Source organism: Schistocerca gregaria, chromosome 1 (genome assembly GCF_023897955.1).
Source record: "Schistocerca gregaria isolate iqSchGreg1 chromosome 1, iqSchGreg1.2, whole genome shotgun sequence".
NCBI classification, from domain to species: domain Eukaryota; kingdom Metazoa; phylum Arthropoda; class Insecta; order Orthoptera; family Acrididae; genus Schistocerca; species Schistocerca gregaria.
The window spans coordinates 790,231,661-790,259,602 of NC_064920.1; the positions used below are offsets into that span (position 1 = coordinate 790,231,661).

At 42.9% G+C, this 27,942-nt stretch overlaps 1 protein-coding gene across 1 annotated transcript in view; it reads right to left on the minus strand.

Moving 5' to 3' along the window:
* The window catches only part of LOC126305734 (pyrimidodiazepine synthase-like), an 87,913-nt gene that overhangs the window by 12,960 nt on the left and 47,011 nt on the right, over positions 1 to 27,942 (minus strand). The window contains exon 3 of the mRNA XM_049992043.1: positions 20,356 to 20,488. Coding sequence (XP_049848000.1) covers positions 20,356 to 20,488 — 133 coding nt within the window. The remainder of the gene's footprint in view (positions 1 to 20,355; positions 20,489 to 27,942) is intronic.

Consider the following 27,942-nt stretch of genomic DNA (forward strand, 5'->3'; position numbering starts at 1 on the left):
AAATTTTCCTGCGGGTGTTTTTTTCTTAACCATATCGACATTGTACGGTTCCTTTCCCCGGCCTGTATATGGATCAACAAGGAAAAGTGCCTTAGTATGGGTAATCCCACCATCCTAAAAGATCCACAACACTGTGGAAAGAAATTACTCGCATCTTTCTTTATGTAGGAACTATGATGGAAATCTTTTATTAAAAGTAAGTCCTCTACGTTAAATATAGGTACATTTGCCGTATTGTTAAACTTACATAGTCTACTATGAGCTTACTCATGCAACTTGCTTCTATTTTATTGTCTATTACTGCTGTCTTTTCTGCCTTTGAAGGGAGCCATCTGAATAAATTTAACAATTGCTCTCCTAAAAATTTATTATTCATAATTTCTTGTTAAATGCTTTAATGTTTTCCTTCGTAACTTCATTGTTCTATTTCACAAATAACATCAACCATTTCGGTGGTTCCGCTGACATCCTTATTGTCCACACAGGCATACGCTACAAATTAATTTGTCCAGTTGGGTGTAACATCGGTAACTGTTCCTATAAATCCCTGTACAGACAAAAAGAGAATAATGAAAAAACTACTGTCGCAAGGTGTGCCAGCTGCTATCCCGTCGTTACTCTTCCTCGTCAAACCCGGCCAAACTCTTCCGTGTCGTAACTGATACGTAGGTGTGTGTCGCTTGTGTAATGCTTTGTATACACGCACAACAGTTATTTCAATTAGTGTAGGCGACCACGATTATTTATTTTTGGTTATGAAAATTTCTGATTTTCTTCTTGTTATCTAGAATATTCTTAACTTGTTTTCGTTAGATCGCTTTTTGGCGCACAACATAGCATGTGCTCACTCATATACGCTGAAGTGCCAAAGAATAGGCGTGCGTATTCAATTGCAGAAATACATAAACAGGCAGAATACGGCGCTGCGGTCGGCAACGCCTGTATAAGGCAACAAATGCCTGACGCAGTTTTTAGATTGGCTACTGCTGCAACAATGGCAGGTTATAAAGATTTAAATGCTTTTGAACGTGGTTTATTGTTGGTGCACGAGTGATGGGACACAGCATCTCCGAGGTAGCGATGAAGTTCGGATTTTCTCGTACGACTATTTCACGAGGGTGCCGTGAATATCAATAATCCTGTAAAACATCAAAACTCCGACACTGCTGCTGCCAGAAAAAGATCTCGCATCAACGGGACCAACGACGACTGAAGAGAATCGTTCAACGTGACAAAAATGCAACCCTTCTGTATATTATAGCAGATTTCAATGCTGGGCCATCAATAAGTGTCAGCGTACGAACCATTCGACGAAATATTATCAGTATGGGCTTTCGGAGACGAAGGCTTAGTCGTGTACCCTCGATGACTGGGTGGCACAAAACTTTAAGCCTCGCCTGGGGCCGTCAACACCGACATTGGACTGCTGATGATTGGAAAAGTGTTGGTTGGTTGGACGAGTCTCGTTTCAAATTTTATCGAGCGGATGTACGTGTATGGGAATGGGGACAATCCTGTGAATAGATGGACCCTGTATGTCAGCAGGGAACTGTTCGAGCTGGTGGAGGCTTTGTAATGGTGTGGGGCTTGTGCAGTTGGAGTGATATGGGACCGCTGATATGACTATGTAAGTAGGCTGTTTAGGTTTTTTTATTGGTAACGCCGCCGCCACGTAGCGCTCTGTATGAAAATCACTGGCTGTGCCGTGTGCAGTCTGTGACTGGTTTGCATTGTTGTCTGCCATTGTAGTGTGGGCAGCGGCAGCTGGATGCTAACAGCACGTAGCGTTGCGCAGTTGGAGGTGAGCCGCCAGCAGTGGTGGACGTGGGGAGAGAGATGGCGGAGTTTTGAAATTTGTAAGAATTGGTGTCATGAACTGCTATATATATTATGACTAGTGAGGTAAATACATTGTTTGTTCTCTATTAAAATCTTTCATTTGCTAACTATGCCTATCAGTAGTTAGTGCCTTCAGTAGTTTGAATCTTTTATTTAGCTGGCAGTAGTGGCGCTCGCTGTATTGCAGTAGCTTGAGTAACGAAGATTTTTGTGAGGAAAGTGATTTGTGAAACGTATAGGTTAATTTTAGTCAGGGCCATTCTTACGTAGGGATTTTTGGAAGTCAGATTGCGTTGCGCCAAAAATATTGTGTGTCAGTTTAGGCACAGTCGTGTATAAATTCTTCTAAGGGGACGTTTCAGACTCTCACAGGCGACATGTGCATAAGCATCCTTTTTGATCCATTCAGGGCCATTGTGCATTTCTACGGACTTGGGAAATTCCAGTGGACAATGCGACACCCCACACATCCAGAATTGCTATAGTTGCTTCAGGAACACTCTTCTGATTTTAAACATTTCCACTGACCACCAAATTCCCCAGACATCAACATTATTGAGCAATCTGGGATGCCTTGTAACGTGCTGTTCAGAAGTTATCTCCACCCTCTCGTACTATTATGGATAGTCCTGCCAGGTATCATGCTGTAAATTCCCTCCAGAACTACTTGAGACATTAGTCGAGTCCATGCCACGTTGTGTTACGGCACTTCTGCTTGCTCGCTGGGGGACTACACGACAATTGGCAGGTGTACAAGTTCCTTTGCCTTTTCAGTGTAAATTCCGATGCTGTTTCTTGAGTTGTTTCTATCAACGAAGTATTTCTTCGAAATAATTCCAACAATTGTATGAAATATCTCTCCTCTTCAGCACCACAGTTTTCCCGTCCTTCAGTAAGTTTGTCGAATGCTGCGTTTCCTCCCGCGTGTGTGCGTGCGGTGATTTGGGTGTGACACGATGTGTAGTGAATACTGCGTGGCGCACCTGTCAGTGTGTTGTGATCTACGCTACGAGTACCTTTGATTGCCCTCCTTCCAGTACGGTTACCTTTTTATTTTGTTCCTCGTGGTCTGGCTGCTCGGTACCACAGCCGTGCGTTAACATATTCCTCTAGTCTTCGTATCCAGTGATTCTGTAAGAGAGTGACTCACTACTTCCAACTGCTAAATCACTAATACATGTTGAAAGATACTCTTATTTATTTGCTAATTTAGACTTTCTCGGCGAATCTCGATGATAAAGTCTTCTCTCGTTATAAGCCGAGTCAAGGCGTCGTCCTACATTAACGTTTCAACAAATTTGTACTTGTGATTTTCAGGCGAAGACACGAGTACAATAGTTGTTGAAAACTTGCCGCAGAACGACGCTTTGACTCGGCTGAGAACCCGCGAAGACTTCATTAAATTCTCTTTGATGATCCAATTATTTGTATCAGTTGTGAAGACAGATCCAAATATCTGCAGCTCATAAACTGAAACACATCGATCAATACGTCCGACCACATCCAATTCGACTTAGGATCTAATATCTACAATCTTCATTTGTCTTCAGCTTTTACGTTGTAGTGTATCCGTCTTCTCTGAGGTGTTAATGACACCTTCAAGCGGCGTCACCAGGGCATTAACGTCAACGTCCAGTAAATGATATCGCGCGCACCACGCCGTGCCTTCTCCCTGCGCTGTTACGTCACTGAGAAGCACCATTTGCACACATCACCTATCGGATTGTTTCCGCTACATAAAATGTTTATAAGAGACAGAGCCATCTTTCGGTAGGGTGAGCATCCTTAGTGGAACATAGGTCATTGTCATCAATAACCCATGTCGCACCACACTCTTAAATCATTTCTTGAGGCGTTAAAGACTCCGCCACACACTGCTACCCATTAAGAACGCAACACCACAAAGGGCAGGAAATAAAATTTTACTTATAATATGTGTACAGTATAGTAGGGCGACGACTTGATTAAATTTTTAGATGATTTGGGAGTATACAGAGAGCGAAATTTATTACACAGAACCGCCACCTCTGGAACCAAAATTGTCTCCAGCCTGGCTGCGCATCTAGTCTAATTGCGCGTGGGTGACAGAAACGAGCACACCATTCCTCGCTTTTCAACCGCCAGAATTCAAAAATCGTAGTGGTTTGCGAGTGATGGCGTGAAAGTCTCTCGGATACCAATTGGCGGCTTTCCTAAGTAGATGAGAGATGTGGATAACGTGCTGGTCAGTGCAACAGTCTCACACGCTCTGTATCCAGCTAGGCCAGGGCACCACTGGCAACATTCGGTCTTCCGTTATCTTGTTTAAATATAAAATCAGAGAGAAAGAGAGAGAGTACGACGAACGGCCTTTATCACGTCTCTAATGTGACGGCTGCTGACCAAATGGCTGGCTAAGAGACCCAGAGGCGATCGTGCTGAATACCCAATGGCCCACGAGCTGCTGCTTGGGGCCCCATCCTGACAGATGCTCCAGAGGCACCACAACTGTAAGATTTATATACAGGAGGTATCACTCTATTAATAGCGACCGTTTGGGGCACCAGGCTGACAAGTTCACCGAAGTGCGAGATTTGTATTCAGTGCATATCACAATTAGTAGTGAAAACTGAAACGAGCGGAAGTGTACTACGGGAAAAGGGAGAGGGGTGGAGGTGCAAAGAGATATGTAGTTTGCTTGGAAAAAAGGTTCTTGAACTGGCCCTGCGAATGGTACTCTCTAGTGCAACATCAAGTGCTAGGACGGTATGACGCTGACATATGCAGCCTGGCAATGTTCACTCTTCTCGGATCCTCCACACATGGATACATCTGTTGTGTTGCTATACGCAGAACCGACACTCGTCTGAAAAGAAGGCGTGGTGCTTTCCCGGTGTCCGTTGCTGTTGATAGGTGTCACAATGTCGGCGCGCCTCTCTCCGTTAGTCCGCAGCTCGTGGTCTAGTGGCTAGCGTTGTTGCCTCTGGACGACGGGGTCCCGGGTTCGATTCCCGGTCGGGCTAGGGATTTTCTCTGGACGGGGACCGGGTGTTTGTGTTGTTCTCATGACTTCATCATCATCATCATTCGTCACAGTGGCTGGACTGGACTACGGAAAAAATGGGCTGTGTAAAAACTGGGAATTTGTACGGGCGCTGATGAAAGCGCAGTTGTGCTCCACCCCCCCCCCCCCCCCAAACTAAACATCATCTCTCTCCGCTGCAGCGTCAAGGGATTCCGTGCTCACAGTCCTTAGTGCTCCAGACGTCGTCATACTGTCTGCTTGGACACTTGTTGAAATCAAGCCCATTTCCTGACTCAAGGTTCGTGTGGTTCCTGTGCGATCCCCAACGGTCGAGTGGTCGTCTCCGACGCCTTGTGTATGAGATAGATAAGATCCTGAATGGCATTGAATATGGCCCCATTCAACCGATCGATTCCGTATTCACACGGCAGCCTAGAGGACGTGACCAGCGAGAAGAGCAATAATGTCTATTGATAAATGATAATCTCGATGGGATACGATCGTGCCATCGTCGAATGCTGGTAGGCGTTTCTGTTTCTTATTCCAAGCATAACACAAACTTCCCATGAACAGCCAAAATTCAGATGCGACTTCTGAACATGAAAGCCGCTGCATGATCTTATATACAAAATGTACTGCCTACTGCGTGCGTTTCCACTTAGCTAACTGTTAACACATCCAGCACATACATGGCGTAACGGCCACAAATGCAGATATTTCTGTTGGTAACTAGGACGGTCTGCTAAATAGCGTCAGTATTCACATCATTTGAATACTAATAATTATAAGTCGTATCTTGGTTAGCTAGTATTTCCATGTACAAGTAGCAAGAACAAGCCATTAATTCTTATTTTCACCTGGGCAGCAGGTCAGGTGTTGAAAGGCTGATCCGTGGCTGCAAAATGGTTACTCTACGCTGACAGGCGTAGTCTACTTAGTGGTGCAGTTACAGCCATTCAGAAAACGTTAGGTGGTAAAGTTTGTGGGGAGGCTGTTTGACGCAAGGAAAAAAACAGCGAACACACTGATGTGTGTATATATTAAGGTAAAACATAAAAAATATCTGCTCTTTATAGCCGCTACATCGTGCCAGTCTGAAGTTTCTTGCACACTGTCTCCATGGTAATGCAGTTTTAATAACTAGCGACCTACATCATGTCTTTTTAATAAAGACTAGTGTAAAATTATGTATAGAAATTTCAATAGTTTCGAACGAAAGAAGTCTGGGCCGTGTGGATTAGCCGCGCGTTCTAAAGCGCCTTGACACGGTTCGCGCGGCTCCCTCCGTCGGAGGTTCGAGTCCTCCCTCGGGCATGGGCGTGTTTGTGTTGTCCTTAGCGTAAGTACTTCAAGTTAGATTAAGTGGAGTGTAAGCCAAGGGGCCGATGAACAGAAGTTTGGTCTCATAGGAACTCACCATAAATTTCCAAAAAAATTCACTTAAGAGTGAGATGTAAGTCAGTTTCAGAACTTCCAGTACTAATACTGTCCTCATTACGTTGTAACATACAAGAGAAAGAAGACGACGATCTCCAATAATGACACACCCGCAGTTGGAGGTTAGACTCCAGTGAAAGCCTTAAGGGGAATGGTGGAAGTTCTTATCTTTAATTCGTGTCCAGACAATTTTCACTATGAAACTTCGGCTAGACTTTTTGCAGTCATACCACAAACAACTGGGGAAAGCATATAGAGCGTTAACTTTGTGAATCTTCGTTATTAAAACATTATAAGTGCTCACACGCTACGAGTCATTTTTCATGGCTGGAAGTGTCAAATAGTGTCTCCTCATATAAAGGAATTTGAGTTACATGTCACACAAATGCATAATTGTAAAACTCAAAAAGTGTGAATTTCAAAGGAATTATTTAGAATTACTTATTGTCAACCTGTAGGTCGAAGACTTATACCCTAGTTGCAAAATTTTTCGATTAAATAACAAAATCATATCTCAGTCAAATATCCTATTAGGTATGGTTTGCAGGGGAAAGAAAAAATATAAAAAGTAGGAAGAAATGGGAACATTCAGAATGCCACGTTACTTTAATAATTTGAAATTTGTGGAAAATCTTGCATGATGGAAGTTTCATTCAATTTTTATCACACATATAGCAAGTCCTGTGGAAACGTCCATACTTCGTCCACCTCGCTATTAAACGATATTAATGTATCTTCTCTGTTTGATGAATGCCTTTTATTGGTACAGCGTGATTAATACCTTCAGCTTTTATTTCTTTTAAAGTTGTGATGACACAGAAGAAATAGGAAGTTAGACGGATGAAAAGTCTGTATTAGTTTGCAAACTAATTTAAGCCCAAAATGGTAGATTGCCAACGATTTGACTAGAAGAATTATTCATCAGTTATAAATCAACATTTTTAAAGGAATGTGTCGCAGAAACAAACAAATTGTCACACTATCACAGTATCTATTTTCCCAATATTAAATTGAACAAAAAATTGTTTTAATAAGGATTTTAAGTTTTCTACATGCTGTCAAAAATAAATTCTTTACTGTTACCACAAGTATTAGACACAAGTAGTAGATGTAAATGTCGAAGATCATTTCCGTGCTCGACAGGTTTAGTGTTCTATCCGCGTAAGCATGTATTGCGACGTTTATCGGTAGTTTAGTCGACTAAAAGATTGTCATTACGTCTATTTCTACATAAGGAGTGCTGTTAGTTTCATGAGAAAAGCGTTGCTACAAATCCGTTTCTAAGGTTATCGGAGGTGTACAGATTGAATAGAATATATACTTTGTCTTTCTACAATTGCTGTGGAAGCAGAAATTCTTGCCTTGTGTATACTCACAGGTTCTTTGTCTAATAGATGTATCCAGTTCGTCCATTTGCGTCATCTGAACAGAAAACGTTATCTGTCAAGATGTAACTGCCCGTTGGTGTGCAATGCAGACTGTGGACTGTAACTGAGATACAATGTTTATGTTTCACCATCAGCTCCGCAGAATGCCGTTATTGCTTGTTATTACACTCCTGGAAATTGAAATAAGAACACCGTGAATTCATTGTCCCAGGAAGGGGAAACTTTATTGACACATTCCTGGGGTCAGATACATCACATGATCACACTGACAGAACCACAGGCACAAAGAAACAGGCAACAGAGCATGCACACTGTCGCCACTAGTACAGTGTATATCCACTTTTCGCAGCAATGCAGGCTGCTATTCTCCCATGGAGACGATCGTAGAGATGCTGGATGTAGTCCTGTGGAACGGCTTGCCATGCCATTTCCACCTGGCGCCTCAGTTGGACCAGCGTTCGTGCTGGACGTGCAGACCGCGTGAGACGACGCTTCATCCAGTCCCAAACATGCTCAATGGGGGACAGATCCGGAGATCTTGCTGGCCAGGGTAGATGACTTACACCTTCTAGAGCACGTTGGGTGGCACGGGATACATGCGGACGTGCATTGTCCTGTTGGAACAGCAAGTTCCCTTACCGGTCTAGGAATGGTAGAACGATGGGTTCGATGACGGTTTGGATGTACCGTGCACTATTCAGTGTCCCCTCGACGATCACCAGAGGTGTACGGCCAGTGTAGGAGATCGCTCCCCACACCATGATGCCGGGTGTTGGCCCTGTGTGCCTCGGTCGAATGCAGTCCTGATTGTGGCGCTCACCTGCACGGCGCCAAACACGCATACGACCATCATTGGTACCAAGGCAGAAGCGACTCTCATCGCTGAAGACGACACGTCTCCATTCGTCCCTCCATTCACGCCTGTCGCGACACCACTGGAGGCGGGCTGCACGATGTTGGGGCGTGAGTGGAAGACGGCCTAACGGTGTGTGGGACCGTAGCCCAGCTTCATGGAGACGGTTGCGAATGGTCCTAGCCGATACCCCAGGAGCAACAGTGTCCCTAATTTGCTGGGAAGTGGCGGTGCGGTCCCCTACGGCACTGCGTAGGATCCTACGGTCTTGGCGTGCATCCGTGCGTCGCTGCGGTCCGGTCCCAGGTCGACGGGCACGTGCACCTTCCGCCGACCACTGGCGACAACATCGATGTACTGTGGAGACCTCACGCCCCACGTGTTGAGCAATTCGGCGGTACGTCCACCCGGCCTCCCGCATGCCCACTATACGCCCTCGCTCAAAGTCCGTCAACTGCACATACGGTTCACGTCCACGCTGTCGCGGCATGCTACCAGTGTTAAAGACTGCGATGGAGCTCCGTATGCCACGGCAAACTGGCTGACACTGACGGCGGCGGTGCACAAATGCTGCGCAGCTAGCGCCATTCGACGGCCAACACTGCGGTCCCTGGTGTGTCCGCTGTGCCGTGCGTATGATCATTGCTTGTACAGCCCTCTCGCAGTGTCCGGAGCAAGTATGGTGGGTCTGACACACCGGTGTCAATGTGCTCTTTTTCCCATTTCCAGGAGTGTATATGTAGAAGAATTACAAAGTCAAATCAACCATTCGCTGGTAAGACGGTTTGTAGCTTAACTGTAACCTAGGATATCTTACGAAATGGAGCCACCGACAGTTTGTAAACGCATAATTATCAATTCTCGTAACACTTTCCACGAGCTTGTCAGACGTTTTGGCGTCACCCTACATCTGCAGTTCCCCTTGATATCGCTTGTACCAGTTGTAGACAGCCGTCTGTACTCCACAGCCTTCGGAGATAGCACTGGCGTGTCTTCGGTGAAAAAAAGTTTCAGGACCTTGTGGGGTATATTGTTTATTAGATATTTCCTTTCCATCCTTTTACTTATACATCGCTGAATTACAAACAGATGAAGAATACAGGGCTACAGTTGTAAAATAGACTTTATGCCTTCCGTTTAAAATGAATGGTGAGTTACGAGCTCATCGAGAAGTACATAAAAAAAAGAAACTGCACAACGCCCGATGCGAGAAGCTCGACAAAACCATCTGATACTGGAGCGGATATATTACATCCCATTTTTGCGTATAATATAGTCAAAAAGGAAGCATATTAACATAAATTTGTTACATCTGTACTTCCATGTATAAATATACTTTGTAGCAAAACATCAGTGTGAGGAGCGAAGGGTGCTCCCACTCATGTGTGGCGTGTTGGATGTTTGTTTGTGTCGCATTGTTTATTATTACATGTTGTTGCTTCATGATCCGCCAGAAACACTTTTTATGGGTGCTGAAAACACTGAAAATAAAGATAGACACGAAGCCCAAGCCTACTACAGTAGTACAAGTTTATATGCCGACTAGCTCAGCAGATGACGAATAAATTGACGAAATGTATGATGCGAGTAAAGAGATTATTCAGGTACAGAAGGGAGACAAAAATTTAATACTCATGGGTGACTGGAATTCGTCAGTAGGAAAAGGGAGAGAAGGAAACATAGTAGGTGAATATGGATTGGGGCTAAGAAATGAAAGAGGAAGCCGCCTGAAAGAATTTTGTACAGAGCATAACTTAATCACAGCCAACACTTGGTTCAAGAATCATGAAAGGAGGTTGTATACATGGAAGAACCCTGTAGATACTAAAAGGTACCAGATAGATTATATAATGGTAAGACAGAGATTTAGGAACCAGGTTTTAAATTGTAAGACATTTCCAGGGGCAGTTGTGAACTCTGACCACAATCTATTGGTTATGAACTGTAGATTAAAACTGAAGAAACTGCAAAAAGGTGGGAATTTAAGGAGATGGGACCTGGATAAACTGACTAAACCAGAAGTTGTACAGTGTTTCAGGGAGAGCATAAGGAAACAATGGACAGGACTGGGGGAAAGAAATACAGTAGAAGAAGAATGGGTAGCTTCGAAGGATGAAATAGTGAAGGCAGCAGAGGATAAAATAGGTAAAAAGACGAGGGCTAGTAGAAACCCTTGGGTAACAGAAGAAATATTGAATTTAATTGATGAAAGGAGAAAATATAAAAATGCAGTAAATGAAGCAGGTAAAAAGGAATATAAACGTCTCAAAAATGAGATCGACAGGAAGTGCAAAATGGCTAAGCACGAATGGCTAGAGGACAAATGTAAGGATGTAGAGGCTTATCTCACTAGGGGTAAAATAGATACTGCCTACAGGAAAATTAAGGAGACGTTTGGAGAAAGGAGAACCACTTGCATGAATATCAAGAGCGTTGATGGAAACCCAATTCTAAGCAAAGAGGGGAAAGCAGAAAGGTGCAAGGCGTATATAGAGGGTCTATACAAGGGCGACGTGCTTGAGGACAATATTATAGAAATGGAAGAGGAGGTAGATGAAGATGGAATGCTAGATATGATACTGCGTAAAGAGTTTGACAGAGCACTGAAAGTCCTGAGTCGAAACAAGGCCCCGGGAGTAGACAACATTCCATTGGAACTACTGACAGCCTTGGGAAAGCCAGTCCTGAAAATACTCTACCATCTGGTGAGCAAGATGTATGAAACAGTCGAAATATCCTCAGACTTCAAGAAGAATATAATAATTCCAATCCCAAAGAAAGCAGGTGTTGACAGATGTGAAAATTACCGAACAATCAGTTTAATAAGTCACAGCTGCAAAATACTAACGCGAATTCCTTACAGACGAATGGAAAAACTTATAGAAGTCGACCTCGGGGAAGATCAGTTTGGATTACGTAGAAATGTTGGAACACATGGGGCAATACTGACCCTACGACTTATCGTAGAAGAAAGATTAAGGAAAGGGAAACCTACGTTTCTAACATTTTGAGAGTGTTGATTGGAATACTCTTTTTCAAATTCTGAAGGTGGCAGGGGTAAAATACAGGGAGTGAAAGGCTATTTACAATTTGTACAGAAAGCAGATGGCAGTTATAAGAGTCGAGGGACATGAAGGGGAAGCATTGGTTGGGAAGGGAGTGAGACAGGGTTGTAGCCTATCCCCAATGTTATTCAATCTGTATATTGAGCAAGCAATGAAGGAAACAAAAGAAAAATTCTGAGAACGTATTAAAATCCATGGAGAAGAAATAAAAACTTTGAGATTCGCCGATGACATTGTAATTCTGTCAGAGACAGCAAAGGACTTGGAAGAGCAGTTGATCGGAATGGATAGTGTCTTGATAGGAGGGTATAAGATGAACATCAACAAAAGCAAAACGAGGATAATGGAATGTAGTCGAATTAAGTCGGGTGATGCTGAGGGAATTAGATTAGGAAATGAGACACTTAAAGTGGTAAAGGAATTTTGCTACTTGGGGAGCAAAATAACTGATAATGATCGAAGTAGATGGGATATAAAATGTAGACTGGCAATGGCAAGGAAAGCGTTTCTGAAGAAGAAAAATTTGTTAACATTTGTTAGATTTAAATGTCAGGAAGTCGTTTCTGAAAGTATTTGTATGGAGTGTAGCCATGTATGGAAGTGAAACGTGGACAATAAATAGTTTAGATAAGAAGAGAATAGAAGCTTCCGAAATGTGGTGCTACAGAAGAATGCTGAAGATTAGATGGGTAGACACATAACTAATGAGGAGGTATTGAATAGAATTGGGGAGAAGAGGAGCTTTTGGCGCAACTTGACTAGAAGAAGGGGGTTGGTAGGACATGTTCTGAGACATCCAGGGATCACCAATTTAATATTGGAGGGCAGCGTGGAGGGTAAAAATCGTAGAGGAAGACCAAGAGATGAATACAGTAAGCAGATTCATAAGGATGTAGGCTGCAGTAGGTACTGGGAGATGAAGAAGCTTGAACAGGATAGAGTAGCATGGAGAGCTGCATCAAACCAGTCTCAGGACTGAAGACCACAACAACAACAACAACTACACTGAAAATATTTCTCTTTCAGCCTCCCGCGAGTCAAACACATTTATAATCATTGTGGCCCTTGTGTGTAGACACTGGTTGCCCTCCCGTGGTTGTTTGACAAATGTTCCAGTAATCCAATGTGTTAATACCGACATTCGTAAACCTCACATGCCAAGTAAGTCATCGATATTATTCACTACACATTTACACTTACCCTAGCCCTCACATTCTTCTGTCTGCGACATATCGTTCCAGAACTAAATTAAAAACACTTCCCATCCACAGGTTCTGGCAAAGTTGTCGGTTGGTGTCCCTTTGTCTAAGGAACTTGAAACTCCTCTCGCAAACATTTCGAATTGGGTTTCAGCCTGTCCCAGTAGCAACTCGTCTGGTTCTTGGCTGAAAAGTCACTCTCTCTTCAATGTGTCAATGCTATAACTTTTAGAGATGGGAAATGAAAAATTTTAAAAAATTAACAGATCCCAAACACACGCTTATATATTAGCATTACTGGATGGTGGGCTGTGGGACGGCAGTTCAAATTTCACAACACGAAATAATTTTTCCATTTAGTATTTCTCATTTCTTCCAGATGTTATAAATACTAAATGTAAAAACTGACTCGTGCTGTCACGTTTGAACTAACGTTCGACAGCACAGCAACCAGCAATCCAAGCTGCTCCGCGACACTGCATGCAACACCGCTGGTCGCATTCTGAAGAAACACCGATCTGATGTTTCAGAAATTCTCATTGGAGCTGATTGCAGCACCGTGGATCTGAATCATGTCAGTTGTCATCTCTATGGAAGCGCTGGCGGATCCTGCAATTCTGGTCGTGTTGTCCAAACCTCTTCACTATGAGGAGCGTCGAAGATGGCCCTTCCAATTGTAACTTCGCTACTGTCGAGTAGGTCTTCAGATTCGTGGGAAAGAGGCCCCCATCGTCGTACTGCGCTCACGTCTGTACTCGGCTTTCATACGGAGGACAAGTCAACATTTCTGCGATTTTGTCTTCCTGTTGATTGGCAGTTTATCTCGGCATCATCTGTAGCGTTCGACAAGCAATGAAGCATACGAAACGTCCCGAAGCAGCATTTTAGTAACTTTTCCGATGGTCTCAGTTTTTGCAAAGGCGTGCAGTTCCGTACTAAGTCTCCTGGGCTGTACCACCTTAACCAGCGCTTGGCGTTATGGCGCTCTTGCGTTTCTCCTGGGCGTCCAGAGTCCGTATGAGAGGTGTCCTGCGTCTTTGATGCATCAGGTGTTCGAAATAGTCATATTGAGTATCGTCCGGTAGAGACGGAAACAGTCTATTTACTGTCTCTCGGACTCGTGTGACCATGGAGCTTGTGCAACCTTCGTATCATGACAGTGAGGCTGTTAATGCATTGAATAGCGTTGGAAGGTACCAGGGAGTGTAAAGTTCAAGTAATTAGGGCGTCTTAGGTATAGAGGAGGTGCATTCTATCCTGTTAGTGCTTCTGGAGTACAGTTACACTCTCTTTCCAAATATTAAAATGATGGCTTGGTTTGATGGGAGAAATGCTTATGATATTAGTATTAGAACGAAGATACACTTTTTACTGTACATATTTTCTTTTGTGACAAAAATGTTATTTTTTAATGAGTCAATTTCTTCATTTTCAACAACTATTACTTAGCTTTCATGTATGCTTTTATACGATGAACTTCTGACAACTGTATGGACTAACGGAACATGTTGTTTGATAATGATTTAGTAGTTTGTGGTTCTGATCCTAGACCAACTATTCAAAGTGTTGTAAAAGTATTGAATATTACAAATACCATTCATTAGCACTGATTGCAATTACTATGTTTATTATTTAGCGTAGTACACTGAAGGGCCAAAGAAACTGGTAGACCTGCCTAATATCGTGTAGGCCCCCGCGAGCATGCGTGGGCTCGACTAATGTCTGAAGTAGTGCTGGAGGGAACTGACACCACGAATCCTGTAGGGCTGTCCGTAAATCCGTAACAGTACGAGGGGATGGAGATCTCTTCTGTACACCACGTTGCAAGGTATGCCAGATGTGCTCAATAATGTTCATGTTTGGGGCGTTTGGTGATCAATGGAAGTGTTTTAACTCATAAGAATGTTTCTGGAGGCACTCCGTAGCAATTCTGGACGTGTAGGGGGTCACATTTTACTGCTGGAATTGCAGAAGTCCGTCTGAATGCACAATAGATACAGGTGGTCAGACGGGATGCTTGTGTACGTGTCACCTGTCAGACTCGTATCTAGACGTATCAGGGGTCCTATATCACTCCAACTGCACACGCCACACACTATTACAGAGCGCCCACGAGCTTCAACAGTCCCCTGCTAACATGCAGGCTCTGTGGATTCATGAGGTTGGCTCCATTCGCGTACACGTCCATCCGCTCGAAAAAATTTGAAACGAGACTCAGCCGATCAGGCATCATGTTTCCAGTCATCAACGGTCCAATGTTGATGTTGATGGGCCCAGACGAGACGTAAAGGTTTGTGTCGTGCAGTCATCGAGGGTACACGAGTGGGCCTTCGGCTCCGAAAGCTCATATCGATGATGTTTCGTTGAATGGTTCGCAAGCTGACACTTGTTGATGGCCCAGTCATTTGCGGACAGGTTCCACTTCTGTCACGTTGAACGATTCTCTTCAGTCATCGTTGGTGCCGTTTTTGTAGCATCTTTTTCCGACTTCACGTTTTACCGCATTCCTGATACTCACTGTACACTCGTGAAATGGTTGTACGGGAAAATCGCCGCTTCTTCGCTACCTTGGAAATGCTGTGTCCCATCACTACTGCGCCGACTATAACATCACGTTCAAACGCAATTAAATCTTGATAACCTGCCACTGTGACAGCAGTAACCAATCTAAAAACTGCACCAGACACATGTTGTCTTATATAGGCGTTGCCTACGGTAGCGCCGTATTCTACCTGTTTACGTATTTCTGTATTTGATTACGCAAGCCTATACCAGTTCTTCGGCGTTTCAGTGCCAGCCAGTGCGCAAGCAATACGCCACCCCGCATGGAGTACGTCTCATATTTTTATTAGCCTATGAGAGTATTTCAAAATATAAGTTATTTATAATTGTGTCCAAGTAACTTTTAATGAATGCTAGAGACATTGCACGCGACACACATGCAAGACACTACTTTTCAGCATAATAACCAAGTCTCTGTGAACACTGATCGGAATGTTTTACTAATCGTTCAATTTTCTGGACGATATATTCCGCTCCTTGACCTCGGAGTTATTTGAGAGCTGCTTTGTGAAAGTGAATATCTGCAGTTGCTGCTAATCAGTTCCTCGACTTTATGGACATTGTCGTCTGTACCTTAAATGTATTCGCAATTGCGAATAACGACAACCATCAGCTGTATAATGAAACGATAAAACCATCAGCTGTATAATGAAATGACGACAGTAAAAATCTGTGCCGGTGCGGGACTCGAACCCCGATTTCCCCTCTTGTCGCGAGCGGTCGCCTTACGATTTGGCTATCCGTGCACGACGCAGGCCCGACCCCAAACTTCCATATGTCGGCAAGCATACGTCTACGACCCAGACTCGTTCACATATCATGTATATTCCCGTACAGGTCAGACAATATACGTCAAAGTTGCTTGTCTGGTGTCGGCAGAGAAATACGATATTGTAGTGCCTACGTTATTGTGATTACGATGCAAAGTTCCTTTGGACACGCATGCCTGGTTGACGACAGATGGTCTAGCCGTGAGTCAATGCGTGGGTAGCCGAATGGTACTGCCGGCACGGTAGCTCAGCGTATTCGGTCAGAGAGCGGGCTGTCCTTTGTAATAAAAAATACTGAGTGAAAAGACCAACAACGAACTTCAACGGATGTCATGTGACGTCCGCTATGACGAAATACAACGGACCATAAAGAACAAAATGCAAAAAAGTAAGGCGACCACTCACGATAAGCGGGAAATCCAGGTTAAGTCCCGGTCCAGCACAGATTCTCACTATCATTATTCCATTCTACAGCTGATGATTGTCATTATTCGCAGTTGCGAATACATTTTATATATTTCATAACGGCTGTAGTCACCGCAGTGTCTGTTCCTTTGGACATGGATGCATGGAATGACGACATGCATGCATGTATGTCCAAAGAAACTTTGCATTGAAATCAGACTAACATAGGCACTGCAATATCGCACTGGCGTCTGTGATCGATTTCGGTGGTGCTCCAGCTTAACATCACCCACGTTTTTGCGACCTCGATCATATTGTTGGTACCATTTTACTATGGATGAACGTGACATTGCGTTTGGGGGTACTGCACGAGTACTTCAACTTTTGAGCACGTTTCGCGTTGACACGCCATTCAGTCCCTCACTGTGATGCAACTGTTATCCGTATTGCAGCAGAACTGTGTCTACAGGAAAACCGGAACACGTACTCTCATCTGACGGTGCATCACAATAGTTGCACGCTGGTCTTACTTGGAGACGACATATGTAATTCACTTTATGATGTCTAGGCTCCTGCTTTTCTCCGTGTCTAGCTTCACAGATACATGAACGTGACGCTACCATGTCTTATCCAAAGAGGAGTGCATGTAGATACGTTGCTATCGATGCTGCTGTGCGTCGCGTCGCTCTTTGGAGTTGGAGTTAGCAGGATGCATGACATGTCTCACACCAGGGTCTTTGGTTTACGGCGGCCAGTCAGACGTTTGCCACGAGAATTAGTGTGGCACCGCCTGAGCACAGTTACAATTGCGTCTGTCTTGGCACTGGTCGGCTATGGTCGGGTATGCGGTCGTCAGTCGCGATGTTCACTTCACATGTGTCGGTGAGTTCCCTACGTGCTATTGTCTCACTCAGCACGCAGCCATGTAATGCGAACTTGCTTTCTTATGTCACGGGTAAGACCGGTAAATCTTTTACTTTCGCTGGCATTCTGTATGAAAATGGAACTTCGATCTTTGCGGGCAGGTCTGAGTCGCGTGCCCACGTGGACTAGGATATCCATGGTTTATATTTCCAGCCATCATTGTACTAAATAATAAACCGCGCTCTCATTCAGTAACAGGTCAGCTCGCTTATTTGACAACATTTTTTTGTGTATCTTATTTTTGTTCGGACACAGTTAGAACTATCGTTTAGACCTTGATCGCAGAGGATCAATGTCGAAAGAATAGTTCTAATTACATCCAAACAAAAGTAAACCTTCCAGTTGCACGGCGCGGTTATTCTAATTTTCATTAATATTGAGTTTAGAGTCCAAACGTTAAAGGAAAATAAATGTTGTAATTTCTGAAGTGGCAAACTTAAATTACCTATAGTTCTCTTTATTTTATTGCCGCTCATCAATACCAACATTCACAAATGTTGGCAACTGAGTGTCAACTTTTACCGCCGTATTTTCTGACGAAAAATCTATATTTTATGGTAATCACATAATATCCTCTTTATTAAAACCAGTAACGATAATCGCGTGATAGCCTATTGGGACATCATCAGTTTCATCATAGCTGATTTATATTTGTCATACGTTCAAATTAATATTTTACTTGCTACGTCAGCAACAACTGCTAAAACTAGTGAAGGCGATAAGTAGAATTAAATGTTTATTTTCGAGAAAACCACCAGTGATCTGCAACCCTAAACAGTCGTCGCTGCGCCCGATAGAGCCCCTGGGTGGTCCGGAGGGTCTCTGGGGCCTCTGGCGATTCGTAACAAAGGGTGCAAAGCAGGAGCCCCCTCGTCTGTTACACTAACGAGTAGGTGCTTTTATTATGCGTGTAGCAAGAGTGTAGGTGCAGCACGTGTTACTTGATTGGCTCTCTTGTGGCAAGCGAGATCAACACATTGATTACCTCTGGAAGACGGCATGTGCTACAACAACTCAAAAGTCGAGAACCTCGGCCACCAACACGTACTAGAGTGGCCATATGGTTCAACGTGTTGGTCAGCCAGATTAGATAGGCGAAATACGTCTCGGACAGAAAGAACGTCGTAGTTTCGATTATGTCTGTAGGCCCTGTTGCAGCCTCATCTTCATCCAGCGAACTTGGTTTGGTTAGCGGCTTTAGTTAAACGTCCTACAATAAGGGACAACAAGGAAAATTTATATTTTTACAGTACAACTACAACAACTTCTGTTAAACGTAATCTGATTTGCATATTGACATAAAATCGCGTTAATAATGATAAAGGAATATGCTCGTGGGTTTGGTTTATACCACTCTCAACACATATATCATTATCAGTAGCTTACTGACCCACATCCGTATGCTGTATTTGGTGTGGTCAGTGTAAAACATGCAGCCATAGCAACGGTTGACTGTTTATTATGATGTAAGACCCGTTTCAGTACCCAATGTCAGAAACGTCTAATGTGTCCAAACTGCAGCATCTCTAGTATTATTGCTAACTCCGTTCACTGAATCTACGATGGCAGACAAGTACAATGGGATGTGTCAGTCTTGAACAGGTTAAAACACTAAAGGAATGATAAAATTGCAAAGCAGTTGAAAATCCGTTTACAAGGTCCACATCGTGCCATTCAAAAAGGGGCCCACAGTGAGGAAAGTTGTTGTAACTGACTCTGATACTTGTAGTCGATTGCTTCCCTTCCACTGTTATGGAAAAACAATACTGACCTGCTTGTTTGACTCTAATTTCTCGAATATTATCTTAGTGGTCCGTGCGTGCCATGTATGCTGGCTGCAGTAGATTCGTTTTGCAGTCAGCTTCAAATGCCGGTTCTCTAAATTTTCTGAGTAGCGTTTCTCGAAAGGAATGTCGCCTTCCCTCCAGGGACTCCCATTTCAGTTCCAGAATCATCTCCGTTACATTTACTTGCTGTTCGAACCTACTGCTAAAAAATCTTGCAGCCTGAAGGATGTAGTAGGGAATGCGAAAAATTCGTTTTTTTTGTTAACTTCTAACATTGATCCAGTTGCCATACCATTAATTGAATACTGCACTCTAAACTTGGGTCTTATACCATTTGATAATATGTTGGAAGTACTTGATCTCTTTGAATGTCTTGATGCATAACAAACAGTAAAGCGTTACAGATCAGCAAAACGAAAGGCATCGACTTCTATCCTGAACTGTACGCAGAGCGATTCAGAATTCATTGAGCAGTATATACTACGGAAGACATTACCTACATGCGATATGCCAAGGCTAGATAAGAGTGAAGAAAAGAATGTTAGGGTTTGTGACTTGAGAAAAGAGATCAAGTGACCATATCGACTGGATGTGACGAAAACTTCACAGAACATTTTCAGACGGAAGATGCGAGTTTTTCGAAGCATTAAAACGAGACTGAGAGTCTGTAGGAACATGTATGACTTATCACTTACATGAGACCGATTGTAATTTTTTGTTTCTGGTACTGTTCAAAAGCCCTCACCCTCTCAGGGTAGGACAGACGCTGTGTAATTGGATGATTCAGTTTAGTCAGTGGTATAGTAAATTGGAGTTAATGAATTCTAAATGTAATACAGGTTTATCCTACAGAAGAGAAGGAAAAAAGTGCATCAGCTCTTTATACTGGTTTGTTCGTAAAACTGTTTTATTTTCGCGCCGCTTGCAGGTCGCTCACATAAATCTAGTCTTAACAGGTTGACACACGTTTCAGCCGTTTTATGAATTGAGTGGAAGTAGAATTAAAATTCGAAAGGAACATTTTGTACCTCGAAGTGTCATCTACAGGAAAGAAGCACCATAAACCTAAGCGGATTAATCACCGTCTTTCACTGCTGAGCACGCGCCAGGCGCAGCACTCACCTCCGAAGAACTTGTGTCCGTTCTCGACGAGTTCGTCCTCGAAGGGCCGCATGGCAGCCGCTACAGTGGGCACCACCTCCATCACTGTCTGGGGCTCGGTGGCTCTCATGCACTGCACGTAAGGCATGTAGACCTGCGAAAATACAGGGAAGCGTATCAGTGGTCGAGTCTCGACAAGTGTTCTGTGAGCTGATTAAATCACGAGAAACATCTTTCGTTGCGTCCTTTTCCAAGTACAAAACTAACGCCTTCATATGAAAATAAGACAATAGGAGAAATGCTCTCATGCCGGAGCAATAATACTCAAACCGCCACCTGCCCACTCCACTCAGACATCATGTGGTTTCCTTCAACCATTCAGGCACATTCTGAGAGAATTAGATCATGAAAGTCACAGATCTTTGCCCACGCGAGACAGTATCTGTATTTCGATACACAGCAGACCTAAAAGTAAATATTCGTAACACAGTTTTCAGAGCGCTTTTTCATCAAGGCTTTGCTTATTATTGTGTAGCTGGGAAGAATTGGCGCTGTGAATGGTTTAGCAGGCATAACGATGATACACAACATGCGAGTACTGAGATACATTCGGCATATTTATCTTGTCTTGAATTCTATACTGCTTCCCAACATAGAATATCTTTGCTGTAAGTAGCTAATCACTTGTAGTCGTCTAAACAATCAAGGATTAAAATAAGGTTGAACAATTCGCGTTCTTCCATCGGAGATCTACTTATAAAAGTTGATTTCTATTGATACACCATTCTCTGCTCACCTATAGACTGCAACTCACTCTCTTCCCTCTCTTTCAAATACCACAGACACTACAATTACTGACAAAACCGTGGATAACTTCCGAGAACAGAGTTACCTGTTGTCTCATCATCAACACCAGCCACCTGAGGAATGTACACCACTTAATGAGTTAAAAAAAAAAACAGTATATCATACACAAGTTGGCCGGCCGCGGTGGTCTAGCGGTTCTAGGCGCTCAGTCCGGAACCGCGCGACTGCTACGGTCACAGGTTCGAATCCTGCCTCGGGCATGGATGTGTGTGATGTCCTTAGGTTAGTTAGGTTTAAGTAGTTCTAAGTTCTAGGGGACTGATGGCAACAGATGTTAAGTCCCATAGTGCTCAGAGCCATTTGAACCATACACAAGTTGTATAAATAAAAAAATACTTTTGGTTGATTTTTATCGTACCTCGAAATATAGCTACCGTTCTTTAAATTTGGGAGTTATCTCCATTACATACAGTCTGCGATGCTCGGACGTAATGTTATATGGATTCGACAGTTACCAGCAGATTCATTAGTTACGGTTTTACATTTTCCATATATCATCCGAACGATATCATTTATCGAAATGATTTGGAACAAGTCAGTTTACAGGATATCTATACGTGATTAACGTTAACATTAATGAACAAATTATTGTTTAGTCCCACTCATGCAACTGAACTTAAAATCTAAGGATTTTATTCAAGCTACTGGTTTCTTCACAAAAATTCTTCCATGGATTAAGAGTTGTCCAAGAGAACTGATTTTAAGTTAGTTTTAACAGTTGCTTTGCTAGCTGTCAGACTTTTATGTTATTGGGCAAATAATCAAAAATTTTCGTTGTTGCATAATGGACTCGTTTTTGAGCCACTAACAGATTTAACAGTGAGTAATAAAGGTTATTTTAACACTTTTTAATAGGTTACTTTCTTGTCTACTCCATGCAAACTTTGCAGTTGATTTTAGACTCACTTCCCGATGAGCTAGAGACCTGAGACTTTCCACGTAGGTCATAACTGGCTGACAACGAAATATTGACTCCCTTTCTGCTCTGACATGTGGCGGAGGATTCTACGTGTACCACTATTTCCCTCTTTCCCTGTTCCACTTGTGATTATTTAACAATAAGAATGGTTGCTGGTAAGTCCCTGTGTGAGCTCGTTTCTCTCTCAATTTTACTTTCGAGATCTTTCAGAAGATAACTTTACCACTTGTCCCTGTTGTAATCTCATCAAAATGTTTCAAATCGATTGAAAAATTTTACACACTGAGGCGTAGCGCCGTATACCGATCCTGCCATGGAGACGGTTAAGTGGGAGATGTGTCTCAGACCTGGATAGTGACAGAAGGTGACGCGAGACTGGTCGTGCACATAGTTTATGTTCAGCCGATAGAGGGCAATATTGGATAGGGGACTGATTTAGTTTCGACTGTGCCCGCTAGAGTGTACTAAAGTAATAGAATGTTTTTCATAAACTGTTCTAGTATTTTCATAAAGTGTTGTAGGCGCCCCGGTGGTCCCGGTGGCCTACAGTGGACTGGATGGCGTCCGGCTGGCCGGCCGACGCGGCAGTGGACAGCAAGCAGAAGCGCGTGAAGGCTCCGGGTTGGAGTCCCGGTGCTGTCGCTACGAAAAGCGTTCTCGTAGTGCGGAGTGTACTCTATCCCACCCCGTCTTCTTCCCTGCTCCTCCTGGTGGCTCCACCGCGGTGGACGGGCGGAACGGGCTGCAGTCCCCCAGCGTCGTCGGCTCACCCGGTTGCACGGCGGATGCACAGGGCCTAGGCCCCGCACGATCTCGACGACGGCTCACTGATGTGGTCAGCGTTGGCGGCGAGCGAGTCTGCCGCGATGTCTGCTGATCCTGGGTTGATGATTGACAGAGGCAGCAGAGAGGACCAGAGCTGGTACTGTCCCCTCACGTCTGCTGCTGGATGGGCCGCCCTTACTGCTACATCTCCTTAATACAGATGAACTTGGCGATCACCGAGCTGAGCGCTACGCAGCGACCCTGTACACATCTAGAAGTAAGTCTAACTGCGACTGCGAGTGTATTGTTGCTGTCAAAGCTGGCGTATTTAAAGGAAGCACGAGCGACGTCCTGACGTCATGCTCGTTTGTAATGACCGCATTCGTTCCACTTATACTGCTGCTTCATCTGTCGTACTCGCCCCTTAGGTGTTCTTGCAACAGAGTTACGTGTTGTTGCGGCAGACTTAACGCGAAGTTGTGAGATGCAGTACAGCTGACGCTATACCTCTGTCTTGCAGGCTACGAAAGTCTCCGTCTGTAACACAAACCCGCGTGCTAACCAATTCTCTCTCGCCTGTTGTGTGTAACCAGGCCATTGCCCCTGCGTGACGACACATTCCATACATGCGCAATCCTCTTGGCTAACCTACTACCTCTGGGTCTCGGCATAGGCAACGGAACTTTGACATTATTCCACGTTTCCAACTCTTTACTATTGTGCGACACCACTGTGTTATTATGTCTTTTCTGTGTATGTAAAATGTTATAAATGTGTTTTATCAGTATGAATGATGCGTGAGTGTGGTGTAAGGTTAATGTGAAGATAATTGTTTAACGAGTTATGTAGTGGGATTTAGTGTGGGAACATTTCGAAGAAGTATGGATGTGGACAAAGGGGATTTTTGTAGAACAGGTTTCTAAAGTAAGTTTATGGTGAAGGGAGAATTAATTCAGATATAAATAACAATAGTCGATAACTTTATGCATAAACAAACTTCAGCATATTAGATAATTACATCGGTAAAAAGTGCAGTCCTTAGGTTTACTATTTTGCGATTAGTTATTGACGAAAAGCGCGCCTTTCTCTGCTGGTAGAGAAGACTTAGAGTATCCTAGAGAGGAGTCGGAGCCTAGCCATGAAACAATTCGGACGTGTGTAGTAGTAGTTCCGATGGTAATAATAAGTTGCCGGATCTAGCAGTGTTTCGTACATCAAAAGTGTTGTAAAGTGACGGCATAATTATTCCGATGGGTGTGTAGAAGTGTCGGAATTTTTAACTGAATTTTGTGACGAGAAAAGACATATATTCCGCGTGGCGTATTGAGCAGGTCTGAGGATAAAAACTGTGACTGCATTAGGTACCGACAGACTTAATATTTGGCTAGCATTCTCAAACAAAATCAATCCTTATGTTTGTAGCTATTAGGTTTTCGGGACATGTAACACCATAAACTTGCTAACGTGAGTGAAAGGGATTGTGAGTGACTTTGTTAAGACTAGAGCGGGCTTGGCAGTGATACTTGTTAACCTAAGTTTCAGAATATAGTACTTAAGGACAAAATTTCCAATCTTCCATTTCGTGTGAATACTTTCTCCCGAAACGTAGATTAGTGACTTTAATTGCAGCCTGGTTCACGTCGAAGTATAGTAGGTTTCGCTCGGCTTCCCTACTGATGATCTGCTGAGACAATGTTCACAGGTAGGTGCAGGTTCGTCGTAAAGGGACGGAAAGAACAGCGCCGCCACAACACTCAGGAAAAAAAAAGCAGAAAATAATTGTGTAAATAAAAAACTTGTTATATAACGCATTTTTAATATGGATTAAAAAGTATAATTTCTCCTAACTCAGAGGTAGTGCTGAAAATTTGTTCTTGTGAATTTTTAATAGGTATAGAAATACTTGTAGAATTTAGAACGAGTAACTTGGGAAGCATGCAATACATAATTGAAGTTCATTTCATTACTATTACCTGTAGCATGCGCCTCACGTTTATCATTTTAAATTCTGGAACTATTTTCACAGCTGTTGAAAGTACACAAGGACAAATTTTCAGGACCACCTGAATGGTGTTAGGAATCTATATGAGGCTAGGAGAAATCATTTTATACTTTTTAGTCCGTTTTTAAAACATGTCATATTAAAATGTTTCTTATTTACACGACTTTTCGTCTAGTGCTGTAGTTTTGGAAGTCGCTATTCTTCTTGAATTATGGTAGATTATTTATGATGGTTCTTATTAGATCATATATGTATTTAGATGGTGCATTTAGAAGTTATAAGTCCTTGGAGATGTACCTACTTGACGGTGAGCACCACATACTATTCTTAACGCTCGCATTTGTGCAATCAGTACTTTCTTTTTAAATGACCAGTTATCCCAAGAGCTTAGTCTATACTGCTTCACTAAGGGGAAATAAGCAAAATATGTCAGGGGTTGATTTGTTTATCCCCAAGCCCAACAATTACGCGAAGAGCAAAATCTGCTGTACAGTTTAGTAATATGCTTCTTCCAGATCAAGTTTTCATTAATATGTACACCCAAAAGGTTCGCAGCATTCTACCCTTTTTACTGTCTCCCGTTCATGTGATACGTCAGTTACTGGTATGTTGTGCAGAAATAATACAGGTTTCCACGGCCGCTATTTGCGTTATTGGTGATATGTGTTTTATTGGCATATGGCCGTGGTCCAAGGCATCGTTAGAAGCGTAGCCAACTCAGAAAGCTAATACAGTTTAAAGCAAGCATAGCAAGTCGAACTTGTTGTGTGTGTTTGAATCTGTAACAGTTTTCCGTGTTGTCTGACGAGGTCTCTTGCTTGGGAAGACGGAACGTTAGGCGTAGAGTTATGCATTGGACCACGCGTAACACAACTATTAACATTATTGAGTATTGTGTACTTTCTCAAAATATAGAGATAGTAGATTTTCATAAAACTAGTTGTTAAGTAGGGTGAACCACACAAGTGCTAGTCGTCTTCATTACATTTAACTAAGCAAGTACGGAACGTTTTTAAGCGATAGATGCTAGGGGAAGTTGGAGACAATTCTTTAACATCTGGAGTGCTAGATTACCATAGGTGCTTAAAACTTTTCTAAGAAAAAGACACAAATATCATGAAAAAATAAAATAAGTAAGAGTTTACCAAGACCACACGAAATATTGCCGTTAAATTTTGCTTTCTGTTAATCTCGTAGAATTAGTCGACGAAAGTCAGTACACCACAGCAGTTAGAACACATCACTTTTTAACTATCTTATGCCAGTGAACCTAACTTTCCTTAAACACAATTAAGTTTTGAATCACGTAATTTGCATTCCCAACGCAACAAATGTCTTGCGATAGCTTAATAGAGCATACTTCTCTACTATATTTATTTTTTATATTCAAGAGACTAATTTTTGTAAGGTATTTGGTCTTAATAAAATATCTAATCGTAATTTCGTTTCACTATGGTAAGTTGCTTCGTCCTAAGGCGGTCTTTGGAAATTTTATATTTATTAGGATTTTATTCCTGGCTAAAAGAAAATGGACATTTCATGTGAAATTTTACTGAACGGGTGTACATATCGGATGGTTATAATTAAATTTTCCGTATTTAAAACGTTATAACACTGAAACCAAATTACCGTATGAGGACCAAATTTGGTAGCATTAATGTTAAGAACATGGGGAAGAGAAATAATGCAGAATAAATTCAATTGAAACATCCATAATAGACTGGAAGAGCAGGGCTGCAATCTGCACAGCAGCACGAAGCATGTCCGAAGGTATGCTGGCTACTTCTCTTGATATGCTGCCCTTTAGATCAGCACATGGTTGGAAGTTCCCCTGGTAAACCCTGTCCTTTAGGCAGCCCCACAACCAGAAATCATAAGGAATGAGATCAGATGAGCGCGTCGGCCAAACATTTGGAAACGATCGGCTTATAACTCGATGATTTCCAAATGTGTTTCGGAGAAGCAGGTGAACTTCACGAACGGTGGGGCCCCATATTGCATGAAAACTATTGAGTTCAATGGGTCTCTCCGTAGGGCGGGTATGAGACTCTGGCGAAGCACATCGCAGCAACACTGGCCGGTCACACTGCACGTCTCTGGTCCTCGAGCGCCAACTTGTTAAAAAAAATGGACCATTGATGAACGTAGCCATGAAGCCACACCATACTGTCACCCGTTCACCCCTGCACAGTGACTGGAGCTGAAGATCCCCATAGTCGGCAATTCTGTGTGTTCACCTCACCCGTCGGAGGTAAACGATCTTCGTCTATCCATAGGGTGTTAAAGGGCCGGCGATATTCTCAAAGTGCAGCTACAGCGTTACTGTTGTTTTAATAATAGAGCTTCACCAATAATGCATTGCTCCTTTTGTCCAAGCTTATGTTGACACGTCAACAAGTGCGTCTGTTCAGGTGTGTGAGACTATGAATCACGACGAATGATCACGGCACCTGGTGGCAATAACTGGAATTTGACGGCGGCGCTGTGACGCATGGAAATCATGCACCCATACCCTAGACATTAATGCTACCTTGTTTGGTACTTACACGGTAATTAGTTTCCGTGTTATGACGTGTTAAGTAGAAAAAGTTTGGTTATAACAACTCAATACGTTGACAAAAGATGCTGGAAAACAGTTGTAGCTGAAGCTGAAATCTATATCGACCTGGTGCGTTTTTCTCGAAAGCTGTAAACCAAAATAAGTGCCGGCAGCCGCGGAAGAGAAAAACACCATTCAGGCAACCAATAAGACGGCATAATACCTTGTAAATACACACGATCACTTATTTATCTTTCTTTGAAAAGTTTGGATTTTGTCTTTTAGACAGTTTAATCAAGGCTCTGTAATATGTTTGTCCCATCACTATGGAAACATACTGCAGGTAAATCCTTGATCTACCTTTCAAAACCACAATAGTTTGACGCAAGTGAGCATATCAAAATTATCAGCGAAACAGGATAAAACGCTATTGTAAAAGAATTATACGTAAGCTCGATAGCTTAAGTAGTAAAATGACGGATTAAAAAATAAATTAACTTAATAATTCAAACCTCA